Genomic DNA, 14,283 nt, shown 5'->3' on the forward strand with positions numbered 1-14,283 from the left:
ATCTAATCACTGGTTTTTAATAGAACGTAGGGCCGGACTACAGTCATGGGTTCTTACATCGGCAGTGACTTACAAGTGCTTATTGATGATGGCTGATGGAGGGAACTAAATGCAGAAACACTTTGTTATAGAAGTGAAAAGATTCACTGATTCGCATCGGTAATAAACCATTTATTTATATATAATTATTAGTAGATGCGCTACATTGTTATTGTTTAGAAAGCGACCAATAAAGTGTGACCAGCATTTTATATGTAGAGCGATTTCTCCTCACTAAACAGTTTCACAGAATTTAGATTAACATGGCAGAGGTAAAGCTGCATTTTCCTGCAGATAGAACAGGAAGAGAGCGTCTGGTTTTATTTATAATCTTTTTCTGTTTTTGTACTGCAAAGACCTATTTTTGTAAAAGGGCCATGCGTTAGAGAATTAAGTACATTTATCATTTGCGGGCTAAACCTCAAGAAATAAAAGTGAACCCTCTGTACCATAATGTGCAATATTGCATTGAATCGTATAGATGCATCGTATCGTCACATCTGTAGCTGCTTCATATGTTTCTTTACTGTATCGTATCTTTGGCTATGCATCTAGATGTCAATTGCAGTGGCCTCAGTTATAGAGATACACTAGGAGATACACTCATTGAGATACCTAGATCCTTAGGTTGTTATATAAAGTGGTCCTCCGTAAATCGTGGGGGATACGTTCTAAAGTTCTGAAAGTTCTGAAAACTCGCGAATTTTGGACGCACCCCCTATGGTACCTTAATGAAATTCATCTAGACATTATCTCACATTAAAAACATAAAAGTGTACAGTATTTGACCAAACACATAGTTTAAAATGATATTCCTAACGTTCCTGAACGTTCGGTTTCGCTGCGGATTCCGGCGAATTTTAAGATAATACGCAACTTGCTGTTAGGCTCCAAACGAGAACCCCGCTAATTTTCCAAACCGCAAGTTCCGAACCGCGAATTATCCGGGGGTTGACTATAACGTTAAACGACATGAGTGATTTCACTGCTGACCATGGCTGCATTTTGTTCTTGAATGAGAAACAAGTATTGGAAAGAACTAACAGAATTAGCCAGGAGCTAGCATTCCTGCTGAGTACATTAAGAATATTTGATTTTGCTGATTTTTTTTTTTTTCTTTTCAACGAATCTATATAATCTATAAATCTACAAATCCTATTTGTGCAGTTTCCTGTTGAACTTGTGACTTGTGAAATATTCCCAATATTTTAGTGTGTTCAGGATTAAGGGAATACTGTACACATGTAAGAGATTTTAAATGAATTCATACATCAATGCTACATTTTCTGAAGTACATTTAACGCTAAAGTACAGTTACAGTTCACTGGGAATGGCTGTATGTGCTATAGGGACATTTGTAGATGCTTTTTAAACATCCTTTTCCACCTTTAGTGCTTATTTGTTGTTATATAATAATTTCCACTCCTCAGGGAAGATGTTTTACTAGATTTTGGAGTGTGCTTGTGGATATTTGTGTTCATTCAGCCACAAAGGGTGTAGTAAAGTCAGGTATTGATGTAGGTGAGGAGGCCTGGGGTGCAGTCAGCGTTCAAATTTATCCCAAAGGTGTTCAATAGGGAAAATAATATCTTCATGTAGCTGGCTATATGCACAAGGTCAAGTCCAACTTTGTGGTAACAGTTTAGGAAAGAACCACATGTGGTTGGAAAAGTCAGGTGTCCAAATACTTCTATCCATCTGTTGTAAAGTTTTATAAATGTTTTATTAATGTATTCAGGCTTTAATGAAAATGTGCACTATTTGGTGAAGGGCAGTTTATCCATGTTTAAAATGCTGAAAATTTAAACAAATAAAATATCTTTTATCTTTACATTCAATATTTATACAAGTAATATGAAAGGACTGCCAATTGTGGAATTACCCATATAGTAGAAATAAATATATATTTTTTTTAAATATATATTTAAAGCAGCGTAATGTGTCTAATTTGAGAGTATAAAAAAACCTCAAGAAGAGAAGCATTCATTTAATAATTCAGTAAATTATTTTTTTAACAATCCCAAATCACAGCATCTAAAAGCCTTAGAGAACATGGCTTGAGAACGTGACGAGACCTGGCTTTCCAATTCAGCAAAAAACTGAATCTGAAGCTGGGCTCGGTTGAGGGCTCTGTACAGGACCCTCGTGACACACTTCCACTCCATCTTTAGCAAACCATGTCATCATAGAGCTCGCTGTATGCACTGGGGCATTGTCATGCTGGAACAGGGTTATGTCTCCTAGTTAATGTAAAGACATATGCAAGACACCAACAGGGTAGAGAAAACCAACCCATGGCTCTGATGGTCAGGTGTCCACATACTTTGGCCACATAGTGCATTTTATAGCTACAACTTGATGTATCGCGAAATATTTTTATCATACGAGGTGGTATCGAAAAGTTTGGAGACTAGTTTTGTAACACGCCAACAGATGGCAGCACAAGGCTGCGCGCACAGTCACAGGAAGCACCATCCTTCATATGTCTGAACGGCAGATGGTGGATCCACCATCAAGAATCCAAAAGAGGCAGGAACGCTGGGGGCGCTGTATTGCTGTGCGGGGGGGCTGTTTTGAAGGTGATAGTGTGTAGACGTAGATAAAAAAGGTACTTCTTTTTAAACAGGGCAGGTCTCGATACTTTTTGATACCACCTCGTATTTCGTACCCGGAACAAAACGTTTTAAGTTGATATAAAAAAGGCTTGCAGTGAGCGTATTTGAACAGGTCCCAGAAATTGGGACAATGCCAAGGGTGCAGCTTCGGGACACACGGGTGGCATTGTGATTGGCACTCCCTAACAAGAACATTCTGTGATCCCTTTTTTTTTGTGTGCACTAGAATATGCTTCGTACCTGCAATCCTATTTGCTCACGGCTGCCGATTAACACGCTCTGATACGTGACGCTGCCTCTAGCATTAGTTAGTGGTCACTGATTGATCGGTTGTGACACCATGCCTTCCGTTCGGCTCTACGCGTATGTGTGTGTGGGTGTGTGTGTGTCAACGTAATGTGTCTGGCAGACATTTTGAATTGAGAATTCTGCTGCAATAAGACGCACTACACCTTTAATGCGCTAAAGCCAGTTTGAGGCATGGCCGGCTCACTCGAGCAGGAGACACTATTAGGCCAGACCTATCCATCAGCCAAACTTCAGCACTTGCTGAGTCATTTGTAAAAGTTTGTGAATGGTGTTTGCAATCGGCCACACTGGAGCATTTCGGGTTTTGGGTCACGGCACCGCCGCCCACCCCCCTAACCCCCGCAGGTGGATGACAAGCTGCTTTTGGATATCGCTCGTGGGTGTTTTTGATGTCTCCTCCATTCCTCCGCCTGCCATTCTTCGTTTGCCCCGTCCGCCTCGGAGCGTGCTCATTGACAGGAAGCAGATGAACGCTGTGTGGGCTTTAGGTTTTGTTCCTTTAAACTAATGAGCAGTTGCCTTTTATTCAGGCTGCCAGTCACCTGCTGCTGTCGCTGTAATTAGACCATGTAGCAAGTGCTGAAGTGCATCGTGTGTTTATGAGCAGACAATGAGCCAGAACGAGAACAGAGACTTCGAAAGTTCTAAGAGGCCATGCATTTATATCTTTTTTTTTTCACGTGATCTCGACATAACGAAGGTTTTTTCCACGTGATCAGTATTTATTTTTTCTGTGTATTCGCCATAAAATCATGCGCCAGAGGCAGCGTCATGGATCATAACCATAACCTGCCGCAAATGGTTATGTTTTTTTATCCATGACGCTGCATCTGGAACATTCCTCACGATCAGTAATTAATTTTTTTGTCTATTCGGCGTAAAGGCATGTTCAGGAGGCAGCATCATCGCAGCAGCCCGCATAATAACCAAAAACGTCAACGCTGCCATCAATGGTTATGGTTATGAACATACCGAAAAATGAAAGTACCGATCATCAGTGTTATTTCGAGATCACAAGAAAGTTGAGTAGTGATCACAACAAAACAACTCGTTATGATGAGATCAGGAGAAAACAACAAAGAAAAAAATATGATGCATGGCCTCTTCGGGGTTCTGTAGAGACCCCATTAATGTTTAGATTTCTTTCCCCTCGCTTTAAGTAAACCATTGCGAAGTCCACTCAGGTTTGGAATCTAATGGCGCTGCGATGCTGAATGACCCCATTGGTTCGATCTGTCGTGCTATTTCCTGTTTGTGGGGTTTGTCCTATGAAAGCCATTTGCTAGTTTGCTTGCATAAAAACGTTCTCATACAAAAACAAGCCAAGCATAATAAAAGCATTCTTCCCACCTCTTGAGTGCTGGTTCCACAGGAAATGAAGAACAAAACGGTGTCACCTTTTGCAAACCTGCGTGCAGCAACATGATGTGAAATTCGATCCATAGAAGAGATTCTTCAGTGAAACCAAACTGAGCTTATGAGTCTCTTTTGTAAAAGAATGTAGCATGGCCAAATGTGGAAATTCCCTTTCATCCCAGAACCTTTGGCACCAGAACGTTGGAATTGTGGATCCCATTGGCCACTGGTCCAGTACTACAGGATTTTTCTATCATTCTTTTAAATCAATTGTTTTTGATTATCAATATTATATTGTGATAGTAAGCATTCATCTTATCCATCAATGACACAATGGAATCAGGGTCCATCCTGGCAACACGGCATGATGTGGAAAATACACCAAGATGGTTATTCTATTGCTGGTCAACTTTTACACCCTGATGTAGTATCTGCTTTGCTTTTTATTTGTAGTTTAACTTGCTTCCCTTTTGAAAATGATTAAAAAAGAAATAGAGAATAAACAAACGTTTACTTTTTGTAAAAATGATGAACAAACTTTTCAGAATGTAGAACTGAAACGATATCCTATAAAACATAGGTCAGAGTATCTTTTCTTTGATAATGAAGTAATATCTGTAGCACTCAGCGATTCACCTCAGTCTTCAGACGGAGACTCAGACTGGTGAACACGAGGAACATGGGAAGTTCCAAATAGACAGTAACTTGAGCTCATGACTAAACTGGGGATCCTGCAGCTGTGAGGCAACTGTGGGATTTAAATGCATAATATAATATTATTATAATATTCATTATAATAATCAGGATCAATTCCACCAACATGTTGAATTTTAAAAAATGACATGAATTAGGTATAATCCTTAGAAACGTTAGTGGACCAGTGGCCGATGTGATTCACAGTAGTGGTCTATTGATAGTGGATTTGAACTTGCCGATAACCGATTAATCGACCGATAGGCTTTTATACTGGATACCGGATAAAAACACAAACACTTTATGTGACGTAGTTCTGATTTCTATTAATTCATTTATAAATACAATTATATAATTAATAAATGATAAATAATAAATAGAGGTTTAGAGCTTTATGTGCAGCGCTTCTAGGGGCCGCTCTCGTAATGTGAGCGGGCCTTCTCGGCTGCTCCATCAACGGACGCAACGTTTTTTTTTCCGCAGTTTCAATGTTCTGGTGCCAAATGTTCTGGGATGAAAGGGAATTTTCCCATGTGGCCATTCTACATTCTTTTACAGACTTATAAGTTTAATCAATTCATCGGTGTTCTCGCCACATAAAATTCTACTAGGGATCATATACACCGAGCAGCCATAACATTATCACCACTTGCCTAATATTCTGTTGGTCCTTCTTTTGCTGCCAAACCAGTCCTGACCTGTCCAGCATTAACAGCTTTAACTTCTTCAGCAATTTGAGCTACAGGAGCTCGTCTGTTGGATCAGACCACACGGGGCAGCATTCGCTCCCTACGTGCATCAGTGAGCCTTGACCTGCCCACGACCCTGTCGCCGGTTCAACACTGTACCTTCCTTAGACCACTTTTGATAGATACTGACCCCAGCAGACCAGTAACACCCCACAAAAGCTGTAGTGTTGGAGATTCTCCGACCCAGTCATCTAGACATCGCAATTTGTCCCTCATCAAACTCAAATCCTTACGCTTGCCCATTTTTCCTGCTTCTAACACGTCAACTTTGAAGACAAAATGTTCACTCGCTGCCTAATATTTCCCACCCGCTAACAGCTGCCATGTTGAAGAGATAATCAGTGTTATTCACTTCAGCGCTCATGTTATAATGTCGTAATGTTATGCCTGACCGGTGTATCTTTTAAATCATCATATGCTTGTCAAGGAACATTTATTTCATTATTTTTCATCGACCTTTTATAGGATTGTAAGAAAACGAAGCGAGTTTATTCAGGGATCGATTTCAAGGCGACATCATTTCGCATCGCCTTCATTTCTGTCGCGTAAAAACACTGAATTATATCATCGGCTAACGCGAGGTGTGTAGCAGTGGAGCAAGCCACGTGATAATGATGCCATAATGATGACTTTTCCTGTTTGCAAAGAAAGGGTTCCTTTCGGGTTCTTATCACCGTGACCCGACTCTATTAGGACTCGAGTTATATAACACCACGGTACGTGAGTAAATCTCGGGTTTAAATGTGCCAGAAAAGACGAGAAGGGAACGTCAGATTGTTTTCTTTCTCTCTTTTCATATTTTCTTGTGCTACTGCTGTGCATTTGTGACCCTACGTCTTTTCGACTGCTTATCCTTGTGTCTCTCTCTCTCTCTCTCTCTCTCTCTCTCTCTCTCTCTCTCTCTCTCTCTCTCTCTCTCTCTCTCTCTCTCTCTCTCTCTCTCTCTCTCTCTCTCTCTCTCTCCCCTCCCTGCTTTCTCATTCTCTCTCTCTCTCACATACTCACACACACTCTCTCTCTCTCTCTCTCTCTCTCTCTCTCTCTCTCTCTCTCTCTCTCTCTTTCTCTCTCTCTCTCTCTCTCTCTCTCCCCTCCCTGCTTTCTCACTCTCTCTCTCTCTCTCTCTCTCTCTCTCTCTCTCTCTCTCTCACATACTCACACACTCTCTCTCTCTCTCTCTCTCTTTCTCTCTCTCTCTCTCTCTCTCTCTCTCTCGCTCTCTCTCTCTCTATCTCCCCCCTCCCTGCTTTCTCATTCTCTCTCTCTCTCACATACTCACACACTCTCTCTTTCTCTCTCTCTCTCTCTCTCTCTCTCTCTCTCTTTCTGGCAGGCTGCTCCTGCAGTGAGTCAGTATCATGGAGGTAGGCAGCGGGGCTGCTGCAGCGGTGGGGAGTACAGCGCTAGGACTGTTCACAGCTACAGGGAGTCATGACATCTCTGACAGGTAAGACTTGCACGTCTTCCTTCCCACGCAGCCTCACAAGGGTCATTCTCACCTCTGAACGAGGATGCTGCTGGGTGGCAGTTGGACAAGCTGTGTGTGTGTGTGAACACGAGCATGTGCTCTGCTGCGTCTCATCTCCCCTGATGTTCCATTTATGAAGATATTCTTAGAGGAGTATATATAAGAATGAGCAGGGGTCTTTAACAGTGTGTGTGTGCGTGCGTGTGGGTGTGTGTGTGTGTGTGTGTGTCATTATGCATGAGCACATTTCTGGCACGTTGCTATACAGTAGATCCGGTTTCTCTCCCGAGGTTTTTTCAGAAAGATGTCTGAAGTATTGGCGTGCGGAGGAACATCCCATGCAGACGTGGTTTGCTGTCATCGATTTTTCCACGACCGTCCAGCAAAATCGGGATTCTCAGGGTCGATTATGGGTCAGAGCCCGATTCAGGGACATCAGCAACCAAGCCGTAGGCTTCGAGCCTAATTCCGTGACATTACAACACCCGTATCCATATTTCGCATGCGCTACAGCTTAGGCAATTGCTCGTAACACATGCTGACTGTATTGCAACGCCGGTGCGCTGCAACCCACCCACCCACCAACCCACTCCCAGCGGCAGACATCTGAAGCTCCGTGTGCAAGTCACATGACCACGAGAGCGCTCACGAGTGCCTGCACGGAGCTTCGCAGCGTGAACTAACTCTCTCTGAGATACGCCGTCGGATCCCTTTCACAGGATCTGCCTCCCGCCACCGGTTTCGGGTCGGAGGGGCAGGGATTGTCTGCGTTCAAGGGATTATTGGTCCGGACACTTTTTTTTTTTTTTTTACAATTTTTTTTTTTATATTGCTCTGCCTCATTCGGAACGGGGTTGCCATGGCAGCCACGGCTTAGCATACATTAGATATTAGCACAACATTACAGAGGTAAAATAAAAGGGTGCTTTCTTTTCATCCTAGGAACAAGACCAGCTTCAGAAATTTCTCGGGAATCCTCAATATGCCTCCTGCGTGTGCTCGGGGGGGAGGGAAAGGGCAGTGTAGCAGTTTTTCAGGCCTGTCGCGTACAGTGACCCAAAGCGATGCCAGGAGGCCTCTTTAAAAGCTGGGGTTCTGCCAATGCGCTCAGCGTGCATCTTATCGTCATGGTCTCCAGGACTTGGCTCGGACTCCGGGGGCAGCCTTTAGATGATGAAGCAAGCGTCGGAAACGCAGGAGTTACGCCGTTTATGACATAAACCTATAGCGGTTTGTGAAGAGCATACTAATGCACCTCGGTGCCACAAGAGCTTACTGTAATTTACAGATTATTAGACCTGTTTTTTTTTTTCTTTCCCCACCTTCTGGCAGGTGACGCAACACATCCAGGAACGCATATACGCTTTCGTTATTTGCATTGAGGATAATTGTAATACGCCGGTGTGTTTCTAATTATGCTTCTCCAGCCTTCAAAACAGTGTTATGCTAATGCAATGCTGGTATATTTTAACCACAACACTTAAAGCCCCATGCTGCATGAGCAGAAATGCCTATCAGTAGGGAGCTCATTATGTAATATAAAATGTCTGGTACATTTAAGTGGAACTCGCATAGCGGCGGGCATGTTTTTTTTCTCCCTAAGCTGGCACGATATTAAAATCATCCCGACATTTCCAAGACGAGATTAAAACATCCGCCAAACTCGTGCGTTTGCAAAATAAATAAATAAAGCAATAAATATCAGGGTGCAAATGCGAGCGAAATGAGATAAAGCGATTCTAGGCGAATTTACGCTACATGAACAAAAGCCTCGGAACACTCGACTTATGCGGTTCTTCCCCGTACGGTTTAACACAAAGTGGTAAAAGACGAAATGGAGCGCCGACTGCACCCCAGGCCTCCTCATCCCACATCAGTATCCGACTTCACTAACACCCTCGTGCCTGAATGAGCACAAATCTCTACAAGCACAACCCAAAATCTAGTGGAACATCTTCCCAGAAGAGTGGAGGAAATTATAACAGCAAATGGAAAACTAAATGTGATATTGGACGTTCAAAAAAGCACATATGAACCTTCTCGTCAGGTGTCGACAAACTTTTTCCGTATAGTGAAAAGTTCTTATCAAATCTAACCAACTATTTGGAATTGAAAGGAGAGAAGATCCTGAATAAAACAATGATTAAATAACTACCAGGATAGGATATAACACAACTGCTACGCTTTGTTGAATAGTTAGCTGTTGGTACAGTTACTATTTATCTTTAGATATAAAGATCAGCCATAACATTATGACCACCTGCCTAATATTGTGTTGGTCCTCTTTTTGCTGCCAAAACAGTTCTGACCTGCCCAGCGTTAACAGCATTAATTTCTTCAGCAGTTTGAGCTACGGGAGCTCGCTGTTGGATCAGACCACACGGGGCAGCATTCGCTTCCCATGTTCATCAATGAGCCTCAGCCGGTTCACCATTTTTTCTTCCACAGGCCACTTTTGATAGACACTGAATACTGCAGACCAGTACCACCCCAAAAGAGATGCAGTTTTGGAGATGCTCTGACCCAGTCGTCTAGAAATTTAACCCTCGTCAAACTCGCTCAATACTTACGCTTGCTCATTTTTCCTGCTTCTAACACATCAACTTTGAGCAGAAAATGTTCACCTGCTGCCTAATATTTTCCACCCGCTAACAGCTGCCATGATGAAGTGTTATGTGAAACAGTGTTATTCACTTCAGCGCTCATAATATTAGAATGTCATAATGTTTTTTGAGATCAGTGTATACGTTGTAAATATATTGCAGCACTGTAAATGGCTCTGTTTTACTAAGTTATGTAATGTAGTTTGGCAAATTAATAACAAATTACAGTATTTTCCCTCATACTGATCACCATTCTTTAAGATCCCTTGGTGGACTAGGCCATGTGTCAACTTATGATGGGGACATCGGAACACATCTCTATCGTAAGTTGTGGATTCCGGGGACACACACACACACACACATATACTGTATTTTCCGGACTATAAGCCGCTACTTTTTTCCCACGCTTTGAACCCCTGCGGCTTAAACAATGAAGCGGCTAATTTACAGATTTTTCCTGGGTTTTTCCAGTTTCACAAACTTCAAGCCAAAAAACCGATCCCCATAACATTAGACCAATGAAATTGCCGAACGGGTTTAGGTGAACCAATGAAACTCTTTATATTAAATCAGATGCGCTCCCACTGAATCGGGCCGCACCACATCATAAATATGGATGAGGTTCCTCTGACGTTGAACCCGCCTCTCACTCAGACTGTCTAAAGGAAATGCAAATAATTCGTCACGCTGAAAACAACCGGGCATGAAAAAACACACCTCTGTTCTGAGCTGCACGGCATCGGGAGAAAAGCTTCACCGATGGTGATTTTTAAACGCATGACGATGCCAAAAGATAAACTCCCGAGAGAAATAGTTGTGAAAGGAAGGAGGAAGACAGTGAACAATGACTTTCTTGGTAGGCTACTGTTTAGATACAAGCCGTGTAACAGTTACAGCCCGTGTAAAGTTCATTAGTTTCAATGTAGGCTTATACACAGGTGCGGCTTATTTATGTTCAAAATAAAAATCTTTGTAAAATTCAGTGGGTGCGGCTTATATTTGGGTGCGCTTAATAGTCCGGAAATTACAGTGTGTGTGTGTGTATATATACATATATATATATATATATATATATATATATATATATATATATATATATATATATATATATATATATATATATGTATCTATACTTATCATGCTAGTCTTATGTGTATCCTGTTATGTGTATCAGGTGTATCCTTTTTATCTGAAAAATAAGCCAAATTTTTTTTCGTTTGGTTTCTACTTTCAGGGAAAAAAAAGGAGTGAAACCCCCTTAAGGGTCTACAGTACAGAAACATTCCTATCTCCGTTTTTTTTTTATTTTCCGTTTTCTTTCTTGCTCTCATTTTTCCACGTTGCCGCCGGTGGAAAACGCCTCGGCAGACCAGTCGTTTCAGTTTCGCGTAGCTGAAATCCTGGGTGCTTAAATGATGGCAGGTTAAGCGTAGCTGTTAAAACATATAATTTTCGCAAATGCTTGATGGCTATGGCTCGGAGTGAGGTGATTTGAAAATTGTCATGCGGTCAGGATTTGTAGACGCCTTTTGGCCGTGACATCAGATCGTAACCGTTTCCCGGGTGTCTTCAGGTAACCTCCCTTAAAGATGGATTTCAGGGAAGGAGACTGCGCGTGTGTGGATGTGTGTGTGGGAGTGTGAGTGAGATCGGAATGGAAGCTTTGTTGCTGTTATAAACAGTTACTGTTCTTAAAGCCTTTCAGCATCAGCGAATTAGAATGTTTCCGTGTGTGTGGCCCGGCTTGGATTTCATTTCCTCGCAGTTCTGGAGTAAAACACTGACCAGAAGGAGAGCACCACTCTGAAGGTCTCGTAATCTCCTGTGTACGCTTTAAACAAGTGCCTTTGCTTGTACTGATCACTAGTTTCTTACCATTGTCTACTACTGAAACAAGCCTAAAGTTGGTGAAGATGGTTCGAATTGGAAAACGGGATGTCGCAGGATCAGTAATGAAAACGGCGTACAGTAATAGCTCCACTTTTCTCCGACGCTGGAGGAGCGTAACACATCGAGATTGCTGCTCAATCAGCCGTGCGCTGTACTATCAGATTGTGGTTGTTTCAGTGAAATTGCCTCGATGTGGTATTTGTGTGTGTGTGTGTGTGTGTGTGTGTGTGCCAGACAGCCACGCCTGAACCAGCTCAGCTTCCCAATCTTCTGCAGGGCCGAACTCAGTGCCAAACTTTTTTTTTATTCTCTCACAGTATTTTCAGAGGACATGCCTGTATGCAAGAAGTCAACGTCGTTAATGCTGTTAATGCTCAACGGATCAGAACTGTTTTGCCAGCAAAAGGGAGAAGAACACAATATTAGGCAGGTGGTCGTAATGTTACAGCTGATCGGTGGTCATTAAGTTGTGCCCGCTCGGTGCTCTGGAATAAGAGGTCAAATGTAAATGTTTTAAAAATTATAAAATTGTATTGGTAATTTGAATAATTGTATTAGCACCATCGAAAAGCGTGATTGTGCAGTATTATTTTACTGGAATGGAGGCCGTCGCTTCGTCTCCTTCGTCTTATCTAGAGTTGGTGGTTATCTTTCCATTTTCTGCCTGATGAATCATTGACTGCGGTCGCTGTCGGACAGATTTCGTGCTCCATTAAGCTGCGAATACTGACTAAAGGGAACCCCTTAGCACTTCTACATCACTGCCACAGCGCCATCTTTTGTACCAGACGTGATCACGTGACCTCATTAAGACACGCCTCTCTGTATGTCCAACCACCGCGATTTATAAAACCGACGCTGCTCGGGAATCTGAGGATTCGTAGCGAGCTCTGTGGGCTCCTCCCCTCGGCGATTAGACACGCAACGGGCTCTGTTTGAGACCGGCATCGAGGATGACAGTTTGAGGTCAGCCACGAGTCTGTACAGCCCGAGGCGGGAAGATATCGAGTGAGGTTTATACGCGCTCGGGAGAGCCTGCTGCAGACACAGGGTGGAGTAGAGGCCTGCACGATGTAGGTTACATCTCATCAGGAAAGAATTTGTCTCGGATACAGTCAAGCGCCTCCCCGCATATCCCCCCGCTTCTGTAGCGCGCCTGCCGTCCTCGCTCTAAAACTCTGCTCGTCTTTCCATCATTTGTTCGTTGAGGGAACTGTGTCAGAGATGAATGGGATTTCGCTGTGTTGAGCAAATAGAAAATGCTTTTCTTGCTTTCTTTTTTTGCCCTTCTTCTTTGGTAGAGTTCGCTCAGTATCACGTTTGCGCCACAGAGCAATTTTACAGAATGGAGACATGTAGGTCACCGTACCTGTGGCGTTTACCGAAACCTCATTAGTTTAGTACGAAGGAAGACGCATCGTTTCCCGTGTATTGTTTGGTTTTAACTGTGGAAATGGTGTCATATCGTAAAAAATGCACATATCGATTGAGCGCCTCCCAGCATGCACTGTTCCAAACCATCCAGGTTGCTTTAATCCATGATGCACAGATTTTTATGTAATTGGTTCCAGAGTGATTTTTTTTTTTTCATTTTGCCTTCACCCCCGGAGAGGGAAATGATGTTGCGGACACTGCTGCGCTTTTCAGATTTATGCTTACTCATTTTGCTTGTTTCCAAAGAAGCATGCTAGGTTTCTCTTTGTAGTCCTGTTCAGACAGTATCACATAGCACAGAGAGGAGGGAATGTGTCATGGAGAATTTATTGCAGAGAAACAAACTAGGGTTGTTATGATACTGATTTTAGTAGGTTTAGTATTATAACACTTTAACTGAACAATAACCTGATGGATGGATGGATGGATGGATGGATGGATGGATGGATGGATGGATGGGTGGGTGGGTGGATAGATGAATGGGTGGATAGATAGATAGATAGATAGATAGATAGATAGATAGATAGATAGATAGATAGATAGATAGATAGATAGATAGATAGATAGATAGATAGTTGGACAGATGGATGTGTGAATCAGTGGATAGATGCATGGGTGGAATGATGGATAGATAGATAGATGAATGGATGGATGGGTGGATAGATAGTTAGACAGATAGATGTGTGAATTCGGTGGATAGATGCATGGGTGGATTGATGGATTGATGGATAGATTAATGGATGTATGTGTGAATAGATGGATAGATGCATAGGTGTATTGATGAATAAATGGTTGGGTGGATTGATAGATAGATGGATGGGTGGATGGATTGATGGACAGATGAATGGATGCATGGGTGGATATATAGTTGGATGGATGAATGTGTGGATTGATGGATTGATGGATGGGTGCATGGGTGGGTGGATTGATGGGTGGATTGATGGATAGATGAATGGATGTATCAATGGATAGATAGTTGGATGGATGGATGGATGTGTGAATGAATGGATAGATGGATAGGTGGATGGATTGATGGATAGATGAATGGATGTATCAATGGATAGATAGTTGGATGGATGGAGGTGAGAATGGATGGATAGATGGATGGGTGGATTGATAGATAGATG

At 42.5% G+C, this 14,283-nt stretch overlaps 1 protein-coding gene across 6 annotated transcripts in view; it reads left to right on the plus strand.

Moving 5' to 3' along the window:
* arhgap32b (Rho GTPase activating protein 32b) overlaps positions 1-14,283 on the plus strand; it is a 136,005-nt gene that overhangs the window by 42,438 nt on the left and 79,284 nt on the right. For 3 of the 6 annotated variants that reach the window (XM_083564813.1, XM_083564809.1, XM_083564812.1), the window contains exon 2: positions 7,095-7,208. In XM_083564813.1, the coding sequence (XP_083420939.1) occupies positions 7,120-7,208 (89 nt within the window). In that variant the 5' untranslated portion in view covers positions 7,095-7,119. Of the gene's footprint in view, positions 1-7,094; positions 7,209-10,093; positions 10,156-14,283 lie in introns of those variants that run through there. The other 3 variants (XM_083564815.1, XM_083564817.1, XM_083564814.1) reach the window with 2 other exon arrangements.

This window comes from Silurus aristotelis (genome assembly GCF_946808225.1).
Source record: "Silurus aristotelis genome assembly, chromosome: 16".
Taxonomy (NCBI): domain Eukaryota; kingdom Metazoa; phylum Chordata; class Actinopteri; order Siluriformes; family Siluridae; genus Silurus; species Silurus aristotelis.